This window comes from Piliocolobus tephrosceles, chromosome 4 (genome assembly GCF_002776525.5).
Source record: "Piliocolobus tephrosceles isolate RC106 chromosome 4, ASM277652v3, whole genome shotgun sequence".
Lineage (NCBI taxonomy): Eukaryota > Metazoa > Chordata > Mammalia > Primates > Cercopithecidae > Piliocolobus > Piliocolobus tephrosceles.
The window spans coordinates 92,702,679-92,724,742 of record NC_045437.1 but is presented as its reverse complement, the minus strand read 5'-3'; the positions used below and the strand labels follow the sequence as shown (position 1 = coordinate 92,724,742).

Here is a 22,064-nt window from a genome sequence, read left to right as displayed (position 1 = left end):
TTGTATTTTTAGTAGAGATGGGGTTTCACCATGTTGGCCAGGCTGGTCTTTAACTCCTGACCTCAGGTGATCCACCTGCCTCAGCCACCCAAAGTGCTAGGACAGCAATCCAGTTTTTCAGCCTCAGGTTGTTTTAGACTTGGAGGCAGGGTTTTACCAGGGACCATTGGCTGCCTCCTGTCTCTAAAATGTTGGGGGGAGGCTGGGATATGGTGAACAGGGCAGCGAGGACCCATCACATAAGGCCATATCCCCACAAGGAAATCTGGATTTTGTCCTGGGGAAACATGGACTAGTTTTTTGTTTGTTTGTTTGTTTGTTTTTTGAGATGGAGTCTTGCTCTGTCGCCCAGTGTGGTGGCACGATCTCGGCTCACTGCAACCTCTGCCTCCCGGGTTCAAGAGATTCTTCTGCCTCAGCCTCCCGAAGAGCTGGGACTACAGGCGCACACCACCACACCCAGCTAACTTTTGTACTTTTAGTACAGATGGGGTTTCACCATATTGGCCAGGCTGGTCTCAAACTCCTGACCTCGTGATCCACCCACCTTGGCCTCCCAAAGTGTTGGGATTACAGGCATGAGCCACCGCTCCCAGCCCATGGACTAGTTTTAAGATGGAACAAGATAGGGTCTATATTTTTAAAAATTGCCCCAGCAGCAGTGTGGAGTAGGCAGCGAGGCGAGGGTGGAAGTGCCACAAGAGGGAGTGAAGAACAAATGAGGGCTGGATCAATGGGAGCAGTCAGGTGTTCAGACCAGGGAGGCACTCATGGGGCAGACTTGGTAGCGTTTGACTACTGTGCATAAGTAAAAGCAGAGAGTAGCACAGATGCCTGCCAGGTTTCCGCCCTGGCCAAAAAGGTACATGAAGGTGCATACAGGCTCGCTGAGCAGTTATGGAGGAAAGAGGGTGGCTTCAGGGGAGATTCAGTTTTGGTTCCCTAGAGGCTGAGAGGCTTAAGGAATCCCCAGGTGGGTCTTTTCAGTAGGCAATGAGATAGCCATCCCTGAAGCTTAGAAGACAGGTCCAGATAAAGAAAACTATGTGATGCTCATAAGTAAAAACTGACAGCTGGAGCCACGTGTGGAGCTACAGCCTCTCAAAGAATGGGTGTGTACACAGCAGGAAGATCAAGCCCCAAGATAGACCATATGTGTAGGCAAAATTCTTAACAAAGAGACTGAGAAAATATCAAGATATAGCAAACAGATCATGCTGCAATGGGCATTGGGAAGAGGAGAACTTCCAGGGGCCTGCAGGGATCTCCAAGGTCAAACCCTGCACAGTGAATAAGTAAGGAAAAAACCTAAAGAATGTTCATTTGTGGTCACTTTTTTTGCAGTCCTCATCAGCCTGTGAGTACAAATGAAGTCACATTAAGAGTAACCACACGTATTTCACTAGCTTGTTGCCAACCATCTGCACAGCAGGACTGATTTTCCCCTAAAAAATGCCCTCACTTCCCGCCCTCCAAGGTGTATTTTCTGGGAGTGCCTGGGGGTGTCTCACACAGGCCGAAAGAGAGTCCACATGTATTAGCCCACGCACACACCCCCTTTCCATCTACAGCACTTGAGGCATCTGCAGCCCCCATGGCGGCTTCCCATTGAGATGCCCTGAGGTCCATGCTGGGTTTCAGCTCCTGCTATACAATGCAGCAGAGGCTTCTACGCTCGTCATTTTTCACTGAGTTGAAGCCACAGCATTTTCTGAGAAATGGAGACGACACACCCTCTTTGCCATCTCTTTGTCACCCATGTTCCACATGATGCCTCAAAAAAAAAAAAAAAAAAATGCCTTCTTTAGTTTGTGCCTTATGTCCTAAGGCTTCAGACACCAGGCAGTCCCTGGGACTGAGTGAGAGGCAGACAATAGTCTCCCTGGACCCCAGCCTCTACCCCAGTTTTGGGGCAGGTGACTAATTGCAAAAGGTCAGGATACCTAGCTAAGTGGTTATTTGGCAACATAGAGGCCATGATTGGTGTCGCCCAACAATTCAGCAGAATGGTTGACAAGGTCAGATTGCAACAAAATGAGAGAATGGAGGTGAGAAAGGTACAGACAGTAAATTTCATGAAAGAGCAGAGGCAGGAAAGCAGGAAATGGAGAGTGGTGGTGGTGGTGGTGGTGGTGGTGGCTTTTAACTTGAACACAGTGGCAGACTGAGGAGGAGGCAGCAGGAAGGGAAGAGCCAACCACAGATGGGAGAAGAGAAAGGCTCTGAGTGAGTAGCAGGTGCAAGTCGTGCGGAAAAACCTCAGGCTGAGGGAATCTAAGGCAGCAGCCCTGAGGACCCTGAAAGAGACCCTAGACCTCCTGGCGGGGGTCTCTGGAAGGAGCCTGGCCACAGGGTTCAGAGGTAAAAGACTAAAAAAAGAGAGGAGAGTCAGACTCTGTGGCGGAGCCTCCTCTGGAGGGAAGTGGGAAGTCCGGGGCCCTGACCGCGCAGAGGGGCCTGCCAGCCCCATCCTTTTCTCTGGACAGAGCTGTCACTTAGCTCCCCCTCCGTGACTCAGAATCTGACTTTCATTTTGCTATTTTAATTTTATTAACGATGAGAGTCACAGTAAAAAGCTGCTTCCGGGAGTGGATTTTCTTCCCTTCCCTTGATCACAGTTTGCTTGGGATTCCTTGCACGTGGCAGTGGCGGTGTCCAGCTGTGGCCTTGGCCCTGCCTCTTTGAAGATACTCCGGTTTCACCGTAAAGCTAGCTTCCTGGGGAAAGGATGATTCACGTTTAAAGGGCATGGTTTTTCCATGATTTGTTTATTTAAGCTACCATACGCTAGAGGGGGCCGGAACTAGACCCAAGAGTAGAAGACTGTGCTCCGCGGGCTAAGGAGAACGGGCACCCTGGCGAAGAGCGAAAGATTTCCTACTGGTGCAACTCGTGTCTTAATAACACTTGAAGTGAATGTGGTGTCTGAGTGACAACACTACTTCCCCTCACAAACAGTAAAAGCAGAGTCACAAACAGAAGGTCAACCAGAAAAAAAAAATTCTCATTTCATCTATAGTTTTGTATCAGGGATTGTGTTGGAATTTGACTCCATATTAAACTGCTATTCAAGGGTTACCAATTCAAATGGTTATGGGGTGAAGCCGGTGTCTCAGGCATGGGCCTGTCGTTGTTACCTGTGGCAAACCAAAGCCACTACTTGCCCTATACAAAGGGGACATCAGCTGTCAGCCCCAGCAGCTTGCACTAAAAGATGCAAGCTCTGTATTGCCCGATCTGACTTTTCAGAGAGAAGTTGTAAGTCCACATTGTTTTGTGAGACGTCCAGATTTTTAAATACTGAGAATGAATTCCATTAAAAAGATCACAACAACAAACACCCACCATACAGTCCAAGCAAAACGCTCTGACAGCGACCTTCATAAGGAGTGCAAAGTCACAGTTTCAATTTCACTTCCTCTAAAGAGATTTCAAAGTGTTCTGTTTCTTAAGTGATTCTGTTTGCATTTTAAAATACAACTGTATCTCCGAGAGGTAAAACAAGAATTTGCTCTAAGAAGTCACTGCCTCCTCAGCCCCTTTGTGAGTAAGCAATGTATGCTTCCCCAGAGGTGACTAAATTCTGATCATTGCCGATGGGCAGGCACTCCCCAAATGACCAGGGACAACAAAGATACCCAGAGTGTCTTTCATAGCTACCAACGATTAAATAGCAAGTATTGCATTCCTAGGCATTGCTAACTAGTGAAGTATACCAGATAGAAATGTCTTTGAAGCTGTCCCTTTAAAACTCGAGCAAGCTACCAGGCAAACTCCGCCTCCAGGGAGGTTCCTTATTAAATAGGAGCCAACTGGCTGGGTCGGGGCTCAATACCCCAAGCAATATCTGCAACTGAAGATTCTTCCCGGGGAGACCGCAGCCCATCGGCATGGCTCAAGAGTTTGTGAACGGCAAAATCCAGCCTGGGAAGGTGGTTGTGTTCATCAAGCCCACCTGCCCATACTGCAGGAGGGCCCAAGAGATCCTCAGTCAATTGCCTATCAAACAAGGGCTTCTGGAATTTGTCGATATCACAGCCACCAACCACACTAACGAGATTCAAGATTATTTGCAACAGCTCACGGGAGCAAGAACGGTGAGTTTCATTTTAAACGGCTAGGGAAAGGCTCCCGGATTGCCTTTTCTTGTCAGAGCTGTGCCTTTCTTTAGGATAAGGCTGCGGCTCTGTCCTTCAAGGCGTCCAGAGGGCTGTGCGGGGCGGGGGGTGTGGGGGAGGGCGCCTTAGAGAGGATCTCGGTCACTTCAATGAGCGGCGGCACTGCAGTCAAAGGTCCTCTCACAGCCGAAGAGAGAGTACAGCTGATGTCTGCTGTGCGACAGGGTAAGTGGGCCCAGCAGCTTGCCGGGGAGTCCCCGGGGAATTATCTAGAGTCTTTGTTTTAAGCACTGCCAAAATGACAGTTTTCAGCGGGCAGGGCTGGAGGTGGAAGCTGGGGTGGAGGGCCGGGTGTGATGTGTTGGTTATTTAACATGAGAGTCATGTTCTTCATTCTCTTCTCCAGGCTTTCTTTTTCTAATTTGCTCATTCTTCCTTATTTAATTCCTCTCACTGGAAAAATCTAATGTACCATTATCTGCCCCTTGTTCTAAATTAATTATGGATGTTTCCAGGCCCCACATTGTAGGGAATCATAGCCTGGAGTTCTAGCCTGGCTCTCATAATGGCTGGCTGTGTGATCCTGGGCAAGTCACCACTCCTGTAGTCCTCAAAGATCCCAGCTGCAAGACCAGATTAGGTGACCTCAAAGTCTCATTTGCTATGAATAGGCTGTGGGACCCTCTGAAAATTGCTCTCCTCCATCTGAAAGACTTCCCTGTCTTTAGCATCCTTGGCTTTGCGTCCTGGGCTTCAGGAGGGATGCCAACCACATCACCTGTATCAGTTCTGCTGCGAGGTGGGATGAGAAATGTCCCACCAGCTCAGCTAAGTTCCCTTTTGGGATGCACATTCTACAGCACAGTGTTGGGCCAAGCACATTTGCTATTTTAGTTTTAGTTTGACTTACAAGGTTGTTACTGGGTTCTGAGTGTAAAACATTGGAGGTTGTTTCTCGCCTTCTCTCTAATAAGAAGTCAGCATTTTGGTACAGAGGGGGCTTAGTGTGTTACCCTACTGCTGTGTGCTGAGGTCCTGGAGTATACACAATGACGAGAGAGGCTACTGCTGCCTACTGGGACCACCAGCTGCATAGGATGCCCAGGCCCTGAGAGGTGTAAAGGGCAGTGCAAACACTACTACGGGCCCCACTGTGGCTGCCACCCTGAGGACCATTTAGCCATTTGTTCCCAAATTTGCTGCACATTAGGATCACCTAGAGAGCTTGTAAAACAATCCTTATGCCCAAATTATGCCCCTCAGTAACTAAATCACAATGTCAGAGGTGGGAGCCAAGCCTCCTGGGTTCTCCTCCCTCTGCCTCCTGGGTTCTCCTCCCTCTGCCTCCCAAGTAGCTAGGATTACAACCGCATGCCACCACGCCCAGCTAATGTTTGTATTTTTAGTAGAGATGGGGTTTCACCATGTTGGCCAGGATGGTCTCGAACTCCTGATCTCAGGTGATCCACCCACCTCAGCCTTCCAAAGTGCAAGCGTGAGCCACCACACCTGGCCAACAATTGCTTTTTCATTTCTTTGTAGAACAACAATATTTCTTGCAGTGATCTTTTAAGGTTTTTTTTTTAAGAGACAGAGTCTTGCTCTGCCACCCAGGCTGGAGTACAGGGGTGCAATGATAGCTGACTGCAGCCTCGAACTCCTGGGCTAAAGTGACCCTCCCACCTCAGTCTCCTGTGGCTGGGACTACAGGCGTGAGCCATCGTACCCAGCTAATTTTTTAAGGTTTTTGTACAGATGAGGGTCTTGTTATGTTGCCCAGGCTGGTCTTGAACTCCTGGCCTCCAGTTATCCTCCCACCCTGGCCTCCCAAACTGCTGGGATTACAGACGTGATCCACCTCAACAAGCCTGTTTTTCATTTTTAGAAAAATGTTTTTCACAGATTCTTGAATTCTGAATGCATTCCTCCTGGGGGAAGAACAAATCTGTTAAAGCTGCATGTTTGATCCCCAACATGTAAGTGTTTGTATTCAAAGGGTCTGAAAGCTTCTGTGGGTTTTTTGCTTGTTTGTTTGTTTTTTTGAGACAGAGTCTCGCTCTGTCCCCCAGGCTGGAGTGCAGTGGCGAGATCTCGGCTCACTGCAAGCTCCGTGTCCTGGGTTCACGTCATTCTCTTGCCTCAGCCTCCTGAGTAGCTGGGAATACAGGCGCCCACCACCACACTCAGCTAATTTTTTGTATGTGTAGTAGAGACGGGGTTTCACCGTGTTAGCCAGGATAGTCTCGATTTCCTGACCTTGTGATCCACCCACCTCAGCCTCCCAAAGTGCTGGGATTACAGGCGTGAGCCACAGCACCCGGCCTGAACCTGCGGTCTTAATTATTCTGTAAAGTAGCTGTATCTAGTAGGTAATCAGCAGGACATGATTATGGAAAGTTAGTGCCTTCAATCAAGCCATGTACTTGGTAAAACCTGTTTTTGTTTTGCTATAGTCACAGCTCCTAAATTAGTGCCTTCATTTATTTCTCCTCTAATGCACTTTTCTTTACATAGATCTGAGTGTCTGACCTATGTCATTTCCCTTCTCTCTGAAGAACTTCTTTGGGCATTTCTTGCAAGGTGATTCCATTGGTAACACATTCCCTCGAGTTTTGTTTATTTTAGAAAGTATTTCTCCTTCACATTTGAATGATGATTTTACCGCATGCAACAAATATTTTTAAGCACTTACTATGTACCAGGCACTTTCATGGACAGTGGGGGAAAAATTCTGCCTTTTCTGTCATGAAAAAAAACCTTCTGCCTTTGTTGAACCTATATTTTAGTGGGGGAGACAAACAAATACAATAATAAAACAGTATGTTGAGAGGTGGTAAGTGGCACGTGCTATGAGGAAAAGTAGAAAAGGCAGGGAAGAAGCAGCAGGATCCAGTTTTAAATGGAGCCATTGCATCTCACTGAGAAGGGAACATTTGAGCAGATATCTATAGGAGCTGAGGGAGATGGGCATACACAATTTACAGGAAGCGTGAATGCAAAGGTCCCGGGGTAGATGTTTGCCTGGCAGGTTTGTGGAATAGTAAGGAGGCCGGTATGGTTGCAGCACTGTGAGCCAGTAGGAGAGTTAGTGGAGGTGAGGTCTGAGAGCTAATGGGAGCTTGGAAGAACTGTAACTGGTACTCGGTGTGAGATGAGATGCCCTTGGTGGGTGCTGAGCAGATGAGTCACTTGATCTGACCCCATTTTGAAAGGGCCACTCTGGGCCAGGTGTGGTGGCTCACACCTGTAATCCCAGCACTTCGGGAGGCCAAGGCGGGCGGATCATGAAATCAGGAGATCGAGACCATCCTGGCTAACACGGTGAAACCCTGTCTCTATAAAAATACAAAAAATTAGCTGGGTGTGGTGGCAGGTGCCTGTAGTCCCAGCTACTCGGGAGGTTGAGGCAGGAGAATGGTGTGAACCCAGGAGGCGGAGCTTGCAGTGAGCCAAGATCTCACCACTGCACTCCAGCCTGGGCAACAGAGCGAGACTCCGCCTCAAAAAAAAAAAAAAAGAAAGAAAGAAAGGGCCACTCTGGCAGCTGTGGGGAAAAGAGACAGTAGGGCAAGAGTGAAGGTTGAAGCTGGGAGACATTGGGAGGCTATAGCAGTTATTCAGGTGACAAATGAAGGTGGTTTGTACCAGGGAGGAAGCTGAGGAGTGTTGAGAAATTGCTTTTGAGTAGTTGCATTTGTGTAACCCTAGCTAGTGTGCAGGAGATGCTTCCTGGCTGAGGCTGGGGGAACCTACTCCAGGACAGTAAGAACCACAGGATTACTAAACTCATTCTGGGGCGGCAGTTCTTTCCTCTCCTTGACAGTAGTGGACTCTTAAGTTCCTCTAAGGAGGAGGCTGGGACAGGATGGGACAGGACGGGAGGGGAGGCAGCACAGGCTAGTTCCTCTTATTTGCTCAGCTTTGTCAACAGTACTTGCTTCAGTTTCACTGCCACAGCCCCCCATGCCATCCTGTACAGCCTGCCGTTCATCTCCCATTAGGGGTACCATTCACTGATACGATTTAAGGCAGTTTTGCAGTTGTCCAGACTAGAGGATGGGTGTGAGGGTTAAAGGAGCCTTTCGCTTCTTTGCCAGACTCTAAGCGCAAAACTCCATGCTGGGGGCAGCCTGGTCACATTTCAGGGTCGTCTCAGGAGGCTGGGGGGCAGCTCCAGGGCTGTGGGTTTTCAAAGCCTCAGTTATCCTGTGAGAGCACAGGAAATAGCCATGGAAATGTGCAAGATTTGTTTTTAATTTTTAGATTTTATTTTTAATGCCTACCTTCACCCAGATCCCCTTTTTAAATAAAAGTGCTGTAAGAACTTACCCATAATAATTAAGCCCCTTTTCTCATCTTTCTCACTTTTTGGACAATTTGCTCCAATTGCTGTGCTTTCTGAGGAAAGCCCAAAGCTTTGAAAAATAGTCTCACTGCTTTCTGCCTCCACCTCTCCCTCCCCTCCAGTGCGTTCCTGGTACTCCGGGAAAGGCCTGCTGGCTCTGATGACATGGTGACCTCCATGGGGCTTGTTTCTTCACTGCCAGGCAGCCTTGATGGAACACCCTTGGCCTGGAAATTCAGCCACGTTGAGGGTGTTTCCTCCTCCCTCGCGATTCTAAAAGCCCTCTGGAATCCTGTAATGTGTCTGCTCCTAGCAGCAGGGAGGAAGCATGGAACTAGAGAGAAGCCTATTCAGCAGGTGTCATGACTGTGGCTTGGCATGGGTGACGCACCCACGTCTGGGGTGACTTAACCATCTTATGGTGGACCAGTGATTAAAGGACACTCAAATACCACCCCTGGTACACCCTCCTGGTTGAGGACAGAGCTTACCTGTGTTGTGTTGTTTTGTTTGTTTTGCTCTGTCACACAGGTGTAAGTGCAATGGCACCGTCACAGCTTACTGCAGCCTTGACCTCCCGGGCCAAAGCAATCCTCCCACTTCAGCTTCCTGAGTAGCTGGGACTATAGGCATGCACCGCCATGCCTGGCTAATTTTTGTATTTTTTGTAGAGACGGGGGTCTCACTATGTTACCTAGGCTGGTCTTGAACTCTTGGGCTCAAGTGACCCTCCCACCTCAGCCTCACAAAAGTAGTAGGATTACAGTCAAGAGCCACTGTACCTGGCCCTCACCTGTGTTTTAACAACACAGAGAGATGATTGTATTTAATAAACCGTAGACCTGAAAAATCAGAGACCTAATGCAAATACTTTTCCAGCTGTATTTAGAAATGAATTCCTTCCTTCCTGATTGTTGTGACCCAGTTTACAATCTTAGGTGTGGTCCCTGATGCAGAGCAAATAGAGTTCAATCTAGGTAGTCTGACTGCAGCCAATCAGAATTCTCCTGAAACATGTTTCCGTAGAGTGAAATTTTAAAATCCCTTTGACAAGTTGGACAAGCTCATGCATAGCACACTCAACTTGAAAACTCTTCTGGCTTAAAAACATTCTTGGGTTTATAATGTTACCCCTTATAACAGTAAGGAAGTCCTGTCCTATAAGCATATACATGAGGAGGCTGTAAAGTGATTTTAAAAATTTGGAATCATGGGAAATTTTTAGTGGTAGGATATGTTCTTTCTAGTCTAGTAATGTAGTAATGTCCTGGGTTGTGTGCTTTTTTAGGTTCCTCGAGTCTTTATCGGTAAAGATTGTATAGGCGGATGCAGTGATCTAGTCTCTATGCAACAGAGTGGGGAACTGCTGACGCGGCTAAAGCAGATTGGAGCTCTGCAGTAACCACAGGTGAGTGGCAGGTGAGGTGCTAGGCCAGGAACATGGGACACCGTGGAATTCTTCTGTCATGGTTTGTTATACTGTAGGACAGCATTCTGGCTGGGGAAAAATGATTTGGGGTGAGTTGAGGAATGGTGATGTCAATTACTTAATGAATTTCACACTTTACAAAGAGATTGTGTCAATGGGAGAAATTCTTTCACCCCACCTTCATTTAACAAATATTTATTGAGCATGTGCCAGATGCATGAGAATATAATGATGCATAAAATGATAACCTGGAACTTATATTCCAGAGAGGTAGACAGATCAAAAACAAGCAAATCCTGAAATAGAATAGAATAATGTGATAGAATATGTCAGGGGGTGGGGAGAAAATTGAGCTAACATGGTAAGGGAGGGCCTTTCTCAGGAAGGGTTGAGCTGAGACCTGATTGACAAGGAGACTGCTAAGCAGAGATGAAGCAGAAGAGCTTTTCAGGCAGAGGGAATAGCAAGTACAAAGACTCTGAGGTGGCAACAGGGAAGGGATGTTCATGGAACAGAAAGAAAGCATGAATAGAGTAAATGAAGTGCAGTAAGAAGGAAGAATAGCGAGAAAGGTGAGCAGGGGCCAGAGCACTCAGGCCGTGGTAAACAATTTGAATTTATTCAAAATGCGAGGTGAAACTGAGGTCACTTTGGCTTTACCTGTGTTCATCTGGCAGATCAACTCTATTTAATTGGCCTCCCAAAAGCCAAAACAAAGTTTTCTAAAATCAGTAACCTAAAGGAGATCTTTGGCTCTGTGGAAAACCACAGGGCGATGAACATTTTAGAAAGAAACCATGGTGGTTCTGTAGTCCGAGCTCCTCCCTCCCCCAGTTCCCCAGCACGGCTAGCGCGAGCCAGCTCCCAAACAGGCCGATTCAGAGACCTGTACACAGAGAGACGTAAGCGCTGCTTTAGTTGAGGGAGAAATGAATGGTTCTTTAACCAAAATGTTCTTAGAGGGGTATCTATTGCCTGCTAATTAATAACTCATCTCTTGGGCAATGAGTATATATAATTTGTGATGGTTACTCCACATAGCAACAGAAGGGGGAAAAAGGTCTGAAAAAATACAACTGGTTTCCCTGAAATGAAATAGTCAATGCTGTAAATCTTCTAAACGTAATTCTACACTATCATCACAGCAGGTGCACCCTATGTCTGTCTGAGTTCACTTCCTAGCCCTACCACTGATACTAAAAGCACTCAAACCCAATTAATGGTGGTACCAAATGTTTCCTATTCTGGGACATGTTTAGCAATTTAGGCTTAGATTAAGAATGGGAGAAGATGGGAAATGTCATTTCTCAAACTGCTTCTATTTTGTTGTGGGCATTAGAGTCCCCCGTATTCAGAAAGTCTCCTTACTTGCATTTGGACTTTTCCTTCAGTGTTCTATGCTGTCAGTATTTTACCAGCAGCTGCATCTCAAGGCCATCTGCAACAGAGTGTGTTGAAATGGCAGGTGTAAGTGTTCTGGTAATGAGAGAAAGGAAGGATTTTGCCTTACAAGGAGATCCCATTCTTTCTTTCCTGGCAGAGCAGGCCCCCCATGCTGACATCTGTCCTCAAGAGCTGGATGAAATTGCAAATGATGACAGCACTTCCTGGTGGATGAATTTGGGGGCACAAACAGCTTTTTTCCTCTTTTGGCTACGTATTTAAAAGTGAATCAACTTGCTCTTAACCACAGGGCCAAGAAGGTTGACAGGCCATCTTGGTTTTCTTCTGGATGCGCTCTTTGGTTTTCAGAAGACTGTGACAAGTTCTGGCCCAGGATTTGCTCACTGACCCTCAACTGTTCTCTTTGGCACACGTTTCTTACTGTTCTCCACGTGTCGGCATGTCTCTACCTCTAAGCCAGTGTTTTTCAACTATGTTTATCCAGACTCCTTCTCCACAATGATGAATCCATAGTTGGTTATCTGCTGCTGTCCATTAGCTGAAATCATTTTGCTGCTTGACTTTATGGAGTTTGTATTACAAAATCAGTGGGTATTTTGAATGTGTTCTTTCAAACTACATGCATCTCTCCACTCAACCCCACCCCATCCCATCCCACCTTGAAAATCACTGCTCCTAACCAGTGTTCTCCATCTTGTCCTCCATAGATCTCAAAGGAAATGTTCAGCAATTCTGTGAAAGGTCACAGGACCCAATTGGAGAAATCATATAAAAAGCATAGTTGGTCTTGGTGTCACATGAATCAGAGGCACAAGTGCAGAGACTGTGGTCATGCAGAACACTCTGTTATTTAAGATGGCTATCCAGATAATCCTGAACACTGTGTATTTATTTGATTTAGAATACCAGCAAAGATTAAAGCACAAAATGTAAAACATCTGAGAAAACTACAGCCCCCTACACCAAGAGTGTATGTGAAAGAGCCCCCACATTTTGAAAACTTAAGAATCCCTTATGAAGTTTGCCTGTTCTAGAATTGTAAGATTGTTAATTTCCTTCTTCAGTCTCTAGTGACAACACTTAATTTCTTTTCTAATAAAAAAATACCTGTAGATGATTCAGTGATTTTTGTCCAATTCGTTTCCACGTTCTCAAGACATTAAGGAATGTTAGGCGAAATATACTAACTTAACACTGTGTTTATGTTTGGCCATGCCAATATAAATAAAGACATGTGCTGCTGTCACTCATTGGGTACAAATGGTTGATATAATTTTGAAATTTCATATTGAAATAAATGCCAGCTCCAGCTTACTGAATAATGCTTAAGGTTTAATAACAGTCTTTTTTCATTTCATATTCCTTTTTGCCATTTCCCACTTAAGGCCCTTGCACTTCTCGCTTCTTTCTTTTATGGGCCCTAACCACTCCCTTCAACCAGGATCGCTACGGATGATTGTTCAGGTTACACACTGCACAATATGAATGCCGCCCCTCCCCTCCCCCGCCAGAGGTTACAGTGCCTGATCCACTCTGGACCACTTCCCTGCACTTTCACACTTCTTTGTCCATGCTCATTGTGTTTCTTTCTCCTGAGATGCTTTTCTTCTCCTTAGTTTTACTTTGAAACTCCTCCTTGTTCAAGACCTGATTTACAGACTGTTCCCCTATATTTTCTCTCTCCTCTCATGGCCTTTTGACTGAAAATCATCGTTTCCTCTTCTGGAATTCAAAAACACTGCATATAGATACCGTACAGCTGTTATCAGGCTACGGTGTAGTTAATCATCTGTATTGGTTTCCTGCCAAATTCAGAAGTACCCGAAGGCAATTGGGCACAGTGGCTCATGCCTGTAATCCCAGCACTTTGAGAGGCCCAGGCAGGTGGATCACGAGGTTGGGAGTTCGAGACCAGCCTAGCCAATATGGTGAAACCCCATCTCTACTAAAAATACAAAAATTACCTGGGTGTGGTGGCACGTGCCTGTAGTCCTAGCCACTCAGGAGGCTGAGGCAGAAGAATTGCTAGAACCTGGGAGGCGGAGGTTGCAGTGAGCTGAGATCATGCCATTGCACTCCAGCCTGGGTAACAGAGCGAGACTCTGTCTCAAAAAAAAAAAAAAAAAAAAAAAGAAGTACCCAGTGGCAAGACCCTAGACTTAACTATGGAAACCCAGTTCCCAGCATAGAAGAGCTATTTTATCAAAGCAATGAATGCATATGGTTTAAAAAACCAATAGTATTAAAAGTCTTTTCTGCTCTAACTGCCTCAAACTCAGGTCCTGATAAAGTACCTTACAGGGCCGTGCGCCCTTCCCCAAGGGTATTCCCTCTCTCCATCCCTCCATAGAGGTAACCACTAGTTCATTTTTGTTGTAATCATTCTGATACTTTATAGTTTTACTCCTTATAATATCTCTAAGCAATACATTTTACTTTCGAAAACCAGTAACACTGACCTAGCTGTGTAAGAAAAAGGTGATATCACAATTAGACAAACAATCCCAAGAACAGGTAAACTGAACACTGACTGAGTTATAGACTGGCTTCAGCATCCCTTGCAAGTTTTCCAGAGCCTCTTCTGGGGAAGCAGAAGTGGTGCTGAGTGAGTCCCTGGAAACACAGCACGCCACGATCAGGGAGGCTATTGTGTGAACCAAGCATGGAGTGTCCCCCAGAAATGTGGTAATGGCAGAGGGCTGCTCTGCATTTTCTGCTTCTAAGCTCAGCATGTCCCTGCCCTCAGCTTTCAGGAGGAGCTCAAAGCACACCCACACCTCTTCAGCTGGCCAGCTGTGTAGCAGGGAGAACAGAAATGTCATCACCACCAGGCAAGCTAAGTACAGACAAGGATCTGCTTCAGGCCCATTTCAGCTTTCTGTCCTCAAGTTAAAAACTGTACAACTACAGAGAACCCTCAACATGGAAAATTACACTGCTCCAATCTGGACTGCTGCCCTCTGTCCTGAGGCAGACAGGGTTCTCTATCTGGGATCTCCCTTCACTGTCATTCTGGGGATTCCCTTTTTCTCTCCTATGTTGGATCTCCTCTTTCCTTTGACCCATGTGTATGAGTCAGATTACATGCTAGGCTGCTATAACAAGGATATAATGCCTGATAGAAGCTTCGTTATCAAAAAAGTCCAGAGGCAGGCAGGTGGCATTTGCTCCAACTAAAACTCACTGAAACTATACAAAAAGAGGAGATCTATACAAGAAGAAGCGGAGAAGGGCTATGGAAAGAAAATTAGCAAACTGCATCTTTCTCTTTTTTATTATTTTTCCTCTGAGCCCCAATTTTCTTTCTCTTTTACATCTGAAAGCCTTCCTTAAATGTCTGGAGATGTGACTCTCTGTAAATATTTAAAGAATGAGGCACTAAAAAACTGATTGGAAGACTTGTGTGCATAGGTTAGGCTTGCCTACTGATAGCTTCATCATAGATGAAGTCTTTGTTCAAATCTCACCTTCTCAGCAAGGGCTCCCCCATCCCCCTATCTAACACTCTCCCTTTCATTTTTTCACTTAGCATTCCCTATCCCTCTTTATCAATTTATTTTTTTCTATAGCATTTATTTTTTTATTTTATTTTATTTTATTTTTTTTGAGATGTGGTCTTACTCTGTCATCCAGGCTGGAGTGCAGTGGCATGATCTTAGCTCACTGCAACCTCTGCCTCCCGGGCTCAAGCAATCCTCCGACGCTCAAGTGATTCTCCCACCTCAGCCTCCTGAGTAGATGGGACCACAGACACATACCTCCATGGAAGCTCACCTAATTTTTGTATTTTTGGTAGAGACAGGGTTTCATCTTATTGCCCAGGCTGATCTCAAACTCCTGAGCTCAAGTGATCCACCTGCCTTGGCCTCCCAAAGTGCTGAGATTACAGGTGTGAGCCACCACACCCAGTCTATCTTTTAATATATGGTATGATTTATTTAGTTTACTGTCTCTTCCCTACTAGAAGATAAGTGCCTTGAAGTCAGGGATTGGTGTCTATTTACTGCTGTATCTGCAGCATCAAGACTGTTTGTCAGATAGGCTCTTTCTTGAGTGAACAAATTAAAGAATAAATGAACAGGTGTGGGTCGGCTGTCTCATTGGGAGATCGCCCAATTATTGGTTCCTGGACACCTTTTCTTTTGAGCCATTCAGTCTCTCCAGCTTCACAGCTGGGGGTTGCGCCTCATCGTCAGGGTTCTGGCTGCCAAGCAGGGAAAAGGGACTTGGCAGCTCCCTGGCCGGTGTGTGGACTCTCATGTAACTTCCTGTTTTCTGCCCTGCTCCTTGCTGAGTAATTCTGTGTGATATGCAAGGACAGAAAGAATGATCTTTCAAAGAGTATGGAGAGACTGGCACTAGGGGCTGGCAAAACAAAACAACACAAAACAAAAACCAAAAATTACCAACCAAAAAATTAACAGCCAAAGCTCTACTCTTTCTGTTTATTGGAGAAAGTAAGTGATCCAATCTCCTGCGAATGTTGTTGATTTTAATAACCACCTTCTCTGCTTCCTCCAGCCTGGCTCTTTGGGCTGGACTCCAGCCAGCCATTTCTTCCAATTCAAGGCTGTCCAAAGATGCCCCTTAAGGAGGGAGAAAGAACTGGTAAATTCTTAAACCGATGGTAAATTCTTAAACTGGTGATAAATGGATCTATGTGGCCCAGACCACAGTATTTATATCCCCCGTGAGTATTGTTAGGTCATTATCTTGACATTTGGTTGCCAGAGAAAGCCATGCTCCCTAATTGACTATACCATAATATTGTAAAGAACTGGGCTCCTGAGATATTTTACTTAGAATTCCTTTCTTATATTAATAGGGGTCATTTTTTTTTTTTTTTTTTTTTTGAGACAGAGTCTTACTCTGTCACCCAGGCTGGAATGCAGTGGCGTGATCTTGGCTCACTACAACCTCCGCCTCCTGGGTTCAAGTGATTATCCTGCCTCAGCCTCCTGAGTAGCTGGAATTACAGGTGCACACCACCACACCTGGCTATTTTGTATTTTTAGTAGAGACAGGATTTCACCATGTTGGCCAGGCTAGTCTCAAACTCCTGACCTCAAGAGATCCACCCACTCAGCCTCCCAAAGTGCTGGGATTACAGGTGTGAGCCACCACACCCGGCCTTAATAGGGGTCTTCTTATTAAATACACCGAATGTTTGAAGGGGCAGAATTTAATCTTGCTCATTAGGGGAAGAGAATTCTGCTCTGGTCCCTTTAAGCACAAGTGATGTTTAAAATGGGTCTATATTTATGCACAAGTTTATACTTCCTGTCCCCAGGCGACTTTTCTGCTGAGCTGTGCTGAGCTGTGCGGAGCTGAAGGTGGGAGAGAGAGGGGTAACTAGGAGAGTCAATGACGGCACAGAACCCGAGGCTCTGGGGTTTTTTATGGGCTCTTCCTGTGCGCTCAACTCCTCCCTCCTACTTGACTGGGCTCAAGCCTCTGGGGACCTGCAGCTGAGCTTTCTCAGAAGCAAGCAGAGATGCTTCCTTCCTATTCTCTTGTGTGCCTTGTGAAACTTAAGACACTTCATATGTAAAATTACAGCTGTTTATGGGGTGGAGATTTTGCACTTCCTCCCATTATTAAGTCATCCTTGAGAACTGACTGTGGATGATCTTTAACACAGTCTGCCCAGGGTTCTAACCAGATGTGTTAAATGGGGACCAAAGGACCCACTCTGGGAATGGAGGACCAGCAACTCCTGGGAAGACAGAATTAAAGAGCTCAGCTGGAACCTGTGGCCATGGGGGCTGTCCCCCGACATCTAGAATGCGACCCTTGTGTAGAGCTGACTCTGGGTGCCTTTATCCAGCCCCCTGCATAGAAGATCTCCTTTAGCCTCACCAAAGCAGTCACTGTATGATTAAAAAATGCAGGGGGTGGCAGGGACGGTTGCCCCCAGAAAGGGGACAGTGTGGACATCTCCAGACAGGTAAACCACAGGAAAACCAAGGAGCCCTAGGTCTCCTCCCCATCCAGGAAGCCTTTAGCTGGCAGCACAAGGGAGGGGCGGCCACACCTTAGGTTATTTTTGAGTCAGTTTCCCCACCCCTGTGTGAAGGTGTGGCCCAATGGCAGATAGACTGTCCTTAATCTAACCAGAGGACTCCTCCTCCTCCGAGTGAGAAAAGGAGCAAAGGATGCAAAGCGCTCCTTCAACACTCCCTGAGCTGGAAGAAGAAAAATCCCTCCTCCTTTATAAGAATTTGATAAGTGAGGTATAAGTGATCCCCACTAAGGCGCATGAGCTCTGCCTGCCTCTGCCTTCCAAAGTGTTGGAATTACAGGCATGAGCCACCATGCCTGGCCCTTTTCCAATATTTCAGTAAAGGTCAACAGCTGATTTACCCAGTTAGAAGTTTTTCCTGGTTTATTTTCTGTATGGTGGAAGCAGCAAGGAATAAAATACAAACTCAGTTCAAGGATAACTGCCATGTACATATAATTATCTATTCAAAATATTTAATTTACTTTAAAAAAAAAAATCCCAGCATTCATAGTAGCTTTTGACCAATTCAGCTTTCTCAGTTGATGGCAAAAGCTCACCAGTATATGTGGAGAGGCTGTGGTCTGCCCCATCTTTTACTATGGCAAAAAAAAAAAAAAAAAAAAGGGGGGGCCTACAAGCTTGGAAATGTTGAAAATTACTGCTCTGAACCAAAGAGGAGGCTGACACTGGTAGTTTGGAAATTTCCTACTTACAGAGAATCTAGCAAATTGCTGCCATGTAAGGGTAGTACCAAATAATGGTCTACTCTTACCAAGGTCAGGGTATACGGAATCTTCAGCAGTGTTTCCCAGGCATTCAAAGAGGCTGTATACAGCACTTTGGGAGGCTAAGGCAGGTGTTATCGCTTGAGGTCGCTTTACGTCAGGAATTCAAGACCAGCCTGGCTAACATGGTGAAAACCCATCTCTACTAAAAATACAAAAATTAGCTGGCATGGTGGCACATGCCTGTAATCCCAACTACTTGAGCTCAGAGTCTCCAGAGCAGCTGTCTCAGAACACTGGTTCCATGGCACATCAGCAACTGTTACATGAAAAAATGGGTTTCATGAGTTTGGAAATGCTGGGCTATACAGTGCTGGCCTGCAGGACTTGCGCTCATTTTGAGAGTCTATGCCTTTTATCTGATAAACTTTAAAAACAGATACTCTTAGCCTCATTAAACCCCACAAGCATATAAAATATTTACCTCTTTCCCTTTGCTGAGATATAGGAAAGGGCAACAGAGGATGGATGGAAAACAGCCTCCCTGAGAGGCACCTCCAGCTTAGAGGGATGATGAGGGGATGAGTCATGTGGAGACATACAGCAGGTGAGCTCAGTCAGGGCGCCTGATCCACTCTTACCCTTGAGACACTCTGAAAGTACTGTGGAATTAGTATCTGCAACATGTTAGATGTTTTGGCTGGGCACGGTGGCTCATGCCTGTAATCCCAGCACATTGGGAGGCCGAGACAAGTGGATCACTTGAGGTCAGGAGTTCTAGACTATGCTGATTGACATGGTGAGACCCTGTCTCTACTAAAAATACAAAAATTAGGCCAAGCGCGGTGGCTCATGCCTGTAATCCCAGCACTTTGGGAGGCCGATGTGGGTGGATCACCTAAAGTCACGAGTTTGAAACCAGCCTGGCTGAAATGGCAAAACCCCATCTCTACTAAAAATACAAAAATTAGCTGGGTGTGGTGGTGGGCACCTGTAATCCCAGCTACTCAGGAGGCAGAGGCAGGAGAATCACTTGAACCTGGGAGGTGTAGGTTGCAGTGAGCCGAGATCACGCCCTTGCACTCCAGCCTGGGTAACAGGGTGAGACTCCATCTCAAAAAAAAAAAAAAAAGCCGGGCATGGTGGTGTGTGCCTGTAGTCCCAGCTCCTTGGGAGGCTGAGGCAGGAGAATCGCTTGAACCTGGGAGGTGAGCGAAAGCAGAGATTGTGCCACTGCACTCCAGCCTGGCCAGCAGAGTAAGACTTCATTTCAGACAAAAAAAAAAAAAAAAAAAAAAAAAAAAAAGAACGAAAGAAAGAAGTAGATGTTTCATTTGTCCAGGACACTAGCAGCAGAGCGAGGGGGTAGCACTGGAAAGACCCCAAACTTGGTAAATTTACTTAGCAAACATTCACACAGGCTTGTGAAGACAGACGGGCTGGAAGCTTGACCTTGGGACTTGCCAGAGCCTTTGATATGTTACATGCATTGTAAATTTCCAAAGTAGTAACTAAGTACCCATTATATTTCAAAGTTTTTACCTGCCCTTTTTTCAAGAAGCACCTCCCTCAGAATTCATTTTATGGGTCACAAGCACTGGAAATGCTAATATTTTGCCCTTTCACTTCTCTTCCCTTTGCTGCTTTCACTTGTTTTTCCACAGTTAACACCATTTCATGCAAGGAATGCTCTTATGGTCTGAATGTTTCTGCCTCTCCTAAATTCATATGTTGAAATCCTAAACCCTAAGGTCATGGTATTAGGAAGTGGGACCTTGTGGGAGGTGATTAGGTCATAATGGTGGAGCCCTCATGAATGGGATTAGTGCCCTTTTAAAGAGGATCCAGAGGGCTAGCTTGTCCTTTCCACCACGTGAGGACACAGTGAGAAGGCACCATCTACAAGCCAGGAAATGTGTTCTCTTCAGACACTGAAGCAGCCAGGAGCTTGGTCTTGGATTTCCCAGCCTTCAGGACTATGAGAAATATATTTGTTGTTTATAAGCTACCCAGTCTATGGTATTTTGTGATAGCAGCTCTGACAGCCTGAGACAGATGCTGAATGGGTGCATCATGTCAATGTTTGGCATTTCTTCTATGTCAGCATTCTGTAACTTATTTATACTTTCAGCTGATAACCTGGCGTAATTCCCAAGTTTCTCAATAATGACACAAAGTCCATCAAAGTCTTCATCTCCTGGTTCAATTCAAGCATCATTATAGACCAAAGTCTGTGCCAAGAGCTGTTAGAGCTGATTTATCAATACAGTCCCAAGCATCAACAAGTGTATAAATGGCATCGTTAAGACTGAACTCTCCTGGAAAATCATAAATTCTAGGACTCTGTTAACTGCAGCAAGCAGTTAGCAAAAGCAAACACAAAAAGGTGTACTTCCTCTTCATGGACTGTAGAATTCCATGGTCACAAGGCTGTATTGTGGATGTCATGGTAAGTAATAAATTCAGAAGAAGATCGCAAGGAGGTGTGAGAAGCATTTGCCCAGAAACAAAATTTTTCCATTTTTATCCAGTTTTGCTGGTCTTGCTTTGAACACATCACTGGTCTACGGTAGTTACAGAACCAGTCAGAACACATTTTTCTAGCTACCTATACTTTTCTTCCTCCCTTCCTTCTCTCCTGCCCTCCCTTCCTCCTTTCTTTCCTCTCTTCTCTCTTTCTTCCTTTTTCTATAACATTATTGAAGTATATTTTCTTCAATGAGAGAATGTTTAAGCTGCTCAGCTCCTAACAGGAACTGGCCCTAGAATCTAAAATTCCTGCTCCTTTAGAAGCCACGTGAACTGAATTCAAATCCTGGTTAGGCGATTTCCCAACTGTGTGACTATAGGTTAGCAAATCTCTCCAGTTTGGCTTCTTATTATAAGAATTAAGGATAATGAACATTAAATTAACCAATTAAATAAAAATTAAAGGTGATTAACAGAGAAACCTCTCTCTGGCGTCCCCGCGGCTGAATAAGCCCTGCAACCAGCTCTCCATTCTCCCCAAACACTTCCTACCAAGCGTGCTGTTTTTTCCTATTATCCGTTTTGGGTTAAGTCAAATATTAACCACAAGGTTGGCGTGTTAACAAGTCACAACATTTGAAGAATCCTAATCAGGTCAGACTTTGGAATAGTTTCCTCAGAGGTGGGTGGGAAGGAAAGCGGGGAGGGAGGATGACCTTAATAACTCCTTGACCTTGGAGTCAGCCTTGCAAGTCAACTAAAAGAATGTGTCTCCCAGCAACATGCCCAGCCTCCCTCACATTGCCCAAAGACGGCAATGCAACAGCATCCCCAAAGGAGGACACTGACGCCCGTGTTTGCTAGATTATTGTACATTTTTCTTAGAATGCTTATGGAGGCTGTTTGCTCGTCGGTGAAGTATGTGAGCTTTGGAGTCAGGTCCCAGTTCTTCCCAGCTCTGTGACTTATTAACCACATGGCCTTAGGCTGTGACTCACTGTGCTCATTTTAGAATAGAGATACTGACAGCCCCTGGCCACTGGATTGCTGGGACAATAAAATGGTATAGAGATAATGGGAGTGGTTATACTTGCAGAGTGCTAACTCTGTGCAAGGCACTGGTTTTAGCACTTAATGCGTATGACCTCATTTACTCCTCCCAGTGACACTATGGGGTTAGTAGTCCATTAGCTGCATGTTATAATGAGCAGATAAACTCCAGAGAGAGGTCACTTTACCTGTCTGAGGTCACACAGTAAGGGTTGGAGCTGGGATGTGAATTTGCCTGCGCAGTCTGGCTTCATCACATGCTCAGCCACCCCACCAGACCACTTTCCTGTGCCATATCAGCTCTTCTGAAGGAAATCACGTACGCAGAATGTCTGGCCCTCAGTAAGAGCACAATAAATGGTGATATTGAAATAATAACTAATACTTCCATTTATTTCCTCAGGCCTCAGCAGCTTATGGAATTCATGCAAACACCTCTCGCCTGCTCCAAAACTAGGCCCCAATGTCTCCTGAAGTTATTCCTGGGGTGCCTCCCATGGACCTCCTGTCCTTCCACACT

General features: G+C 45.7%; 1 protein-coding gene across 5 annotated transcripts; it reads left to right on the top strand.

Annotated features, from left to right (window-relative positions):
- Positions 1–3,552: 3,552 nt before the first annotated feature.
- On the top strand, positions 3,553–19,752 carry GLRX (glutaredoxin). Of its 5 annotated transcripts, none has more exons than XM_023212185.1 (3): positions 3,553–4,097; positions 9,752–9,871; positions 12,004–12,417. In XM_023212185.1, the coding sequence occupies exons 1-2, from the start codon at positions 3,891–3,893 to the stop codon at positions 9,863–9,865; spliced, it is 321 nt and encodes a 106-aa protein (XP_023067953.1). In that variant the 5' UTR covers positions 3,553–3,890; the 3' UTR covers positions 9,866–9,871; positions 12,004–12,417. The 5 variants fall into 5 exon arrangements, with proteins under 5 accessions (XP_023067953.1, XP_031791296.1, XP_023067956.1 ...); XM_031935436.1 differs by lacking the exon at positions 12,004–12,417 and adding an exon at positions 19,690–19,752 and having other exon boundaries at positions 3,685–4,097; XM_023212188.1 differs by having other exon boundaries at positions 3,685–4,097; positions 11,586–12,542.
- Positions 19,753–22,064: the final 2,312 nt, after the last annotated feature.

Coding starts and splice junctions, on each gene's coding strand:
- GLRX (XM_031935436.1), top strand. CDS start 3,891: ATGGCTCAAGAGTTTGTGAACGGCAAAATCCAGCCTGGGAAGGTGGTT. Junction 4,098..9,751: donor AGCTCACGGGAGCAAGAACG/GTGAGTTTCATT, acceptor GTGCTTTTTTAG/GTTCCTCGAGTCTTTATCGG.